This window comes from Myotis brandtii, unplaced genomic scaffold (genome assembly GCF_000412655.1).
Source record: "Myotis brandtii unplaced genomic scaffold, ASM41265v1 scaffold250, whole genome shotgun sequence".
NCBI lineage: Eukaryota > Metazoa > Chordata > Mammalia > Chiroptera > Vespertilionidae > Myotis > Myotis brandtii.
In genome coordinates, this window is record NW_005359478.1 from 3,102,354 (window position 1) to 3,108,053 (window position 5,700).

A 5,700-nucleotide genomic window follows, 5' to 3' on the forward strand; every position below is an offset into this window, starting at 1 on the left:
TGGCCCCGCCCCGCCCTGTCCCGGAGGGGACTCACGACTCCTTGTAGTACACGATGAAACTGAGTAGGTCTCGGGCCTCCAGCGGCTCGTAGCGCTCCCAGCGCAGTAAGATGCGGTCGGTCTCGGTCACGTTGGACACGAAGCGCAGGGTGCGAGTCTGGCCTGGGCGGGGCGAGTGGCGAACACCTGCTCTCAACCGCCTGCTCCCAAGCCCCGACCTGGACCCCGCTGCATCCCACCCCCAACGCAGCCTCTGAGGACAAGTTATCGCCCGGTCCGCTCCAAGCGCCCCTTCCCACCCGGCTGGGCTGCACGGCTGGGTGTTTCTCGGGCCGTGTGCTCGCTCCCCCTCGGGGTTGAGGTCGGGGTCGGGGTTGGGGCCTCACAGGCGGCGCGGTCTCCGTTGGTCCGGGGGTTGATCTCCGCCTTGTTTTGCCGCCCCCGCGTGCCGGTCACCTGCTCCAAGTGGTAAATGTGCTCCAAGCAGAGGCGTGGGTTGAAAGCGAAGTAGATCTTGCCCACGGGAATGGTGAGCCCCGCCGCCACCCAGGACCCCAGTTGCTGCAGGTTCTGGTTGTCCAGCACGTACAGAGTGTAGTTCCTGGGGGCCGGAGGGGACCTTGTTCCAAACGGGAGGTGGGGCGGGGGTGGGAGGAGGTGCCCTATGGGCTCCTCTTGGGAGGGTAGGGAAGGTGGGATAGAGGGAGCTGGTCAGAGGCTTGCTTCTGACCCCTTACCCATCCACCATGGCATCTCCCCGGATTAGTTTGAGGTTCTTGAAAAAGCCCAGGGACACGAGGGCGAAGGAGTGCTTGATTTTGAGGAAGCCAGTGATGGTCTCCACCAGCCCCAGGCTGTGCTGCAGCTCCTGCTCCAGGTTGTCTGGGGAGAGGGAGGACAGGGCTGGAGCAGGGGCAGGGGCAGGGGCAGTGGTGGGTCCCACAGGGCAGGGGGCTCAGTGGGATGCAGGGAAGGGGGGTCCTCAGCCTGGGCCTCTGTAAGGGGCGTGGCAGGGAGGAAGGGCGGGGCCAGGAGAGAGGGATGGCCCCGAGGGAGGTACTGACAGCCCTGGCGAAGGTTGAGGATGAGACTCCCCTCCACGTGGGTGCAGCCCACCAGGTCTTGTGCCACCTGGACAGAGTCGATAGTCTTGGTGCCCACCTTGCACTCTTTGGGGCACAGCCCCTCACACTTGTGGCAGAAGATGCTGGCAGGGGCAAGCAGAGGGTGTGGCATGAGCCCTGGACCAGGGTGGACCTTCTTGATACTCCCAGGGTGACCCCCACCCGCCCTTCACTCACCTGCTGCCATTCCGGGTGAAGCCTGGAGGGCACTGGGCCAGGCAGCTGCCCTGGTGGATGCCAAAGGTGGAGGGGAGGCTGGGCACAGAGCGCAGGCTGGCACAGAGCTCGGCTGTGACACAGCGCCATGACTCGTGCTGGTAGGTGCCTGGAGGGCAGGCCTGGTGGCAGGCGCCCTGGAAGTAGAAGTGGCGGCAGGCAACGCAGGCACTGGGGTCATCCGGCTGGCTGCAGCCCCCCAAGCATTCGATGTGGCAGCACTCACCCCCAGCTGTGCAGGCCAGCCCATGGGGACAGGGGCACACTGTGGGCAGAGTGCTGTGTGAGACTGCATCCAGCCTCCTCGGTCCTGGCCCCAACCCCTCCCTCTGGGTAACCCTCTTAGTCTGAACCCAATCCACTCCCATTCAGCTAACACTGGCTGCTGGGTTCCTCAGGCAGGGGCTCCTGAGGACAAGGACCATGGCTCCCCTCTGTGGCTCCCCACCTCCCACAGTGCCTAGTCAGGGGTGTCAGAACTCAGCACAGAGCAGTGACCTTGTCCATCAGGGCTGCTGCTCCCCCGCCTGCTGTCCTGTCTAGGCCTGGTGCCCAGATCATCGCTGGGCACGGCGCCAGGGGGAAACAGCCAGCTTCTCCTGAGTAGCTTGGCCCAGGGCAAGGTGGGCCTGGGAGTGTGTGGAAGAAGGGGCCACCACTGGTCATTTCCCCCAGGCCCCTGTCCAGACCTCCACCCTCTTCAGCTCTCTGCCCTGGGTGGGAGGCAGCCCCAAGCAAAAGTGGGTGGTTTGGGGGCTGGGGAAGCGATGGCCTGGGAATCTGCACAGGGGCAGCTGCGTGTCTGCGGGAGCGTGCATGTGGCGGGGGTCAGCCAGGGCGTGTTGACACTGTACACGCGAGAGGCCATGAGAGAGGACGTGCAACAGCTGTGTTTACAGCCAACAGGGAGGCTGCAGGGAGGTGGGGCTGGGAGGATACAGTGGGGATCTGGTTACTCTTCTGCCCTGAGGCTGAGGGTGAGGGAAGCTGATCTCCAGAAACTGTTGGAAAGAGCCCCAGTTTGGGGGACCCCCACTCTGCTCCCAGACTCTGAAAGGTCTGCCTCCCCTCCCCTAGAACTTTCAACTCCTCCTCCCCCCCATCCCCTCCTTATCCTACTCCCCCCTTTCTCCCCTCCCTTCCTTTTGTTTCCTCTCTGTGCACTTTACTTCCTAAAGAAGTTCCCACCTCACGTATTTGTCCTCATCTGTCCTGTCCTTCATCTGCCGCCTCCTCCTTTCTCTACCCAGCTCCCAACCTCCCCCGTACAACACTACCAGCTCACCCTGGGCACCTGTGCTGTGGTCTCTTTTCTCAGGACCAGAACTGCTACCACAGCCTAGGTGGTTTATAGAATAGCTCGTTCCTCGTAACAACTCTACCATCTTTTTACAGATAAGGAAAGCGAGTCTCAGATGGGCTAAAAGAACACAGCCAATAAGTAGTAGAGCTGAGATTTGCACCCGGGCCATCTGGCTTTGTACTTAACCACTGCCCTAAACTGCTTCTTGTGCTGCTGTCTTGTAGCCATTCATGCCTACCCTTCCCCCCACGCCCACCTTGTACCTGCCCTTGACCTTCTCCATTACTATCTGATGTCATCTAGTGCCTACATCTTGACTACCTTATGCTACATCATAGTTCCTGCCTCCTAGGATGACTGAGGACTAAAACGAACAGTGGCTACAAAGTACTGACCCACACCACCCTGCGGCCACCCTCTGACCCTGCCTTCCCCGCGCCCCCGAGTTGCGTTCTGTGCTGGTGCCCACCTCGCTGGCAGTGGCTGGAGGTCCAGCACCTGTAGTCTGTGTGCCCGCCGAAGGTGGTCCTGGCACAGGGCTCGCCAGTGGCGCCCAGCACGCCAGGGCACACATCGGCGCACTCCTCGCCCAGCTTGTTGCCCACGATGTGGTTGGCACCGGGGGAAGGCTGCAGCAGGCCCCAGTCGATGGTGGAGAGGTGACACAGCTCCTGGTTTTTTTCCACGCGCACGGCTCCACGAAGCACGGCCCCCAGGGCGGGCAGCCCCACGTCCCGCAGGTGCGGCATCTCAAAGATGACTAGCGCGTAGCCCAGGAAGAGGCGGGCGCCGCGGATGACCGCTAGGTTGGGGAAGAGGTCACGCAGGCTCTCCAGGCCGTAGACTCGGAAGAGCAGCAAGTACTCGGTGACTTGAGTGAGGCGCGGGAAGCTGAGGCCACGGAAGTCCTCGCCGGTGGCTGTGAACATGAGCAGTATCTGCAGGTGGCCTTCCACCACACTGCAGTTTTCCAGCCGCCACAGCTCTGCCACCTCTGAGCGGATGTCCAGGCTGGGGCACACTGTGGGCACACGTGGCAGGCCGTGGTCAGGACAGCCGGGGCCAAGCACTTCACCCCACCCGTAGCTCTGGGAGCAGAACAGGGAGGTTCTGCTGTGGGTGTGGGGTGCCCTCCTCTCAGGGCCTCGGAGGCCTCATGGGCAGCTTGAGGGGGCTCTAGCAGATGAGCCCCCCTCACCCACTTCCCCTTCCCCATGGACTGCCGCTTTATTCTTGCAGCAGACTCCAGATCTAAAGCCATCCTGACTCCTTTCCTTTTCTCACACCCACCCCGTGGGCTCTGTCTTTAACATACATCCAGAATCCAACCGCTGGTCGCCAGCTTTACTGCTTTCACCATCACCTTCTCCTGGATTTAGCCTCCCAGATAGTCGCTCCACTTCCTCCCTGTTCCCTCTTCGGTCTATTCTCCACTTTATAGCCAGAACGATCTTCTCAGAACAGAAGTTGGGTCACATTCCTTCGCTGCTCAAAACATCCCAGTGGCCCCCACATCACTGTGAAAAGCCGAGGTCCTTACCACAAGTCCTCTAGCCTCACTGCCATCATCCCCCCTCTCTCTCTCCTGCAGCCACACCAGCCCCCCTGACCCCCTCCACCCCCAGTGACACTGGTGACACGCCAGCCAGACTTGTCCTGAGGCCTTTGCAAGTTCTGTTCCCTTGGGCTAGAAACTCTTCTCTATAAACAGCTCCCTCAGCCCCTTTAAGTCTTTGCTCAAATGTCACCTCTGACCATCCTGTTAAAACTGTGACAAGCCCTACCCCTTCCTACTTTATTTTTTCCATGATTCTTAACACTGGCTAATATATAATTTATTTATTTTGTTTACTGTAAGCTCCAGAAAGCAGGTATCCCCTCTCTCTCTCTCCTGCAGCCACACCGACCCCCGACCCCCTCTGCCCCTGGTGACACGCCAGCCAGACTTGTCCTGAGGCCTTTGCATGTTCTGTTCCTTTGGATTAGAAACTCTTCTCTCTAAATGGCTCCCTCAGCCCCTTTAAGTCTTTGCTCAAATGTCACCTCTGACCATCCTATTAAAATTGTGACACTCCCTATCCCCTTCCTGCTTTATTTTTTCCATGATTCTTACACTGGCTAATATATACTTTATTTATTTTGTTTACTGTAAGCTCCAGAAAGCAGGGATCTCTGTATAATCTTTGCTGTGTCCTAGTACAGTGCTTGGCACTCAACAAATATTTGATGAATGAATGAATAAATTCTGTGACTGAGAATCAGTAGTCTGAGTTTCATACACTCTACTTCTCCCCCAGACCTAAAGGAGCTAGATGCCTGGTCCCTGCATTTGGTGCCTAGTACAGTGCTTGGCATTCAACAAATATTTGATGAATGAATGAATTAATGGATGAATGAATTCTGTGACTGGGAATCAGTAGTCTGAGCTTCATACACTCTACTTCTCTCCCAGACCTAAAGGAGCTAGATGCCTGGTCCCTGCATTTGTTTACTTTTAAAGGGACATTCCATGGCTCCCCATTGCCAAAAATTCAAGTTTAAATTCCTCAGCCTGACATTTGGGTGTTGAGAAACTGGTCCCACTAATATCTAAAGCCTCAGAAGGGTTCCTCACCCCGGTAGTACCTTCAGCTCTTGTCCTGCAAGCCTCAGGTCGAGTCCCCTACCCCTTCCCTGACGCTCTGACCCTGAGTTAATCACTTTCCCTTCGGGCTCAGCAGCACTTAGCCCAGCACCCACACTAGACTACCTGGGGCATGGCCTCAACATTGCTCTCTATATCTATGCCACCCCCTCCAAGGAGGACATCTTTTAAGGGCAGGACCCTTGTTAGTTGTCTCTGCATCCCCCAAGGTACCCAATTCAGGGCTGGAACCACTGGGCACTCAGGAACTGTGGGTTGAATTGATGGACATCTGGATCCCAAGTCCACTCCGTGAGGATCCAATATGTCTGGCTTCTCCGGGGTCCCAGACCCACCTCCTTTCTCTCCCCAAGGCACTGGGGACCGTTCCCCTCAGTGGGCTACCTGGTCCCTGCACTCACTTGCTCCCAAGG

General features: G+C 58.2%; 1 protein-coding gene across 1 annotated transcript in view; it reads right to left on the reverse strand.

The window, feature by feature from the left end:
* Positions 1-5,700, reverse strand: part of INSRR (insulin receptor-related receptor) — a 16,490-nt gene that overhangs the window by 8,777 nt on the left and 2,013 nt on the right. The window contains exons 2-7 of the mRNA XM_005867608.1: positions 3,113-3,664; positions 1,302-1,605; positions 1,065-1,207; positions 738-882; positions 387-601; positions 36-162 (exon numbers count right to left, since the gene is read on the reverse strand). Of these exons, the coding sequence (XP_005867670.1) occupies positions 36-162; positions 387-601; positions 738-882; positions 1,065-1,207; positions 1,302-1,605; positions 3,113-3,664 (1,486 nt within the window). The remainder of the gene's footprint in view (positions 1-35; positions 163-386; positions 602-737; positions 883-1,064; positions 1,208-1,301; positions 1,606-3,112; positions 3,665-5,700) is intronic.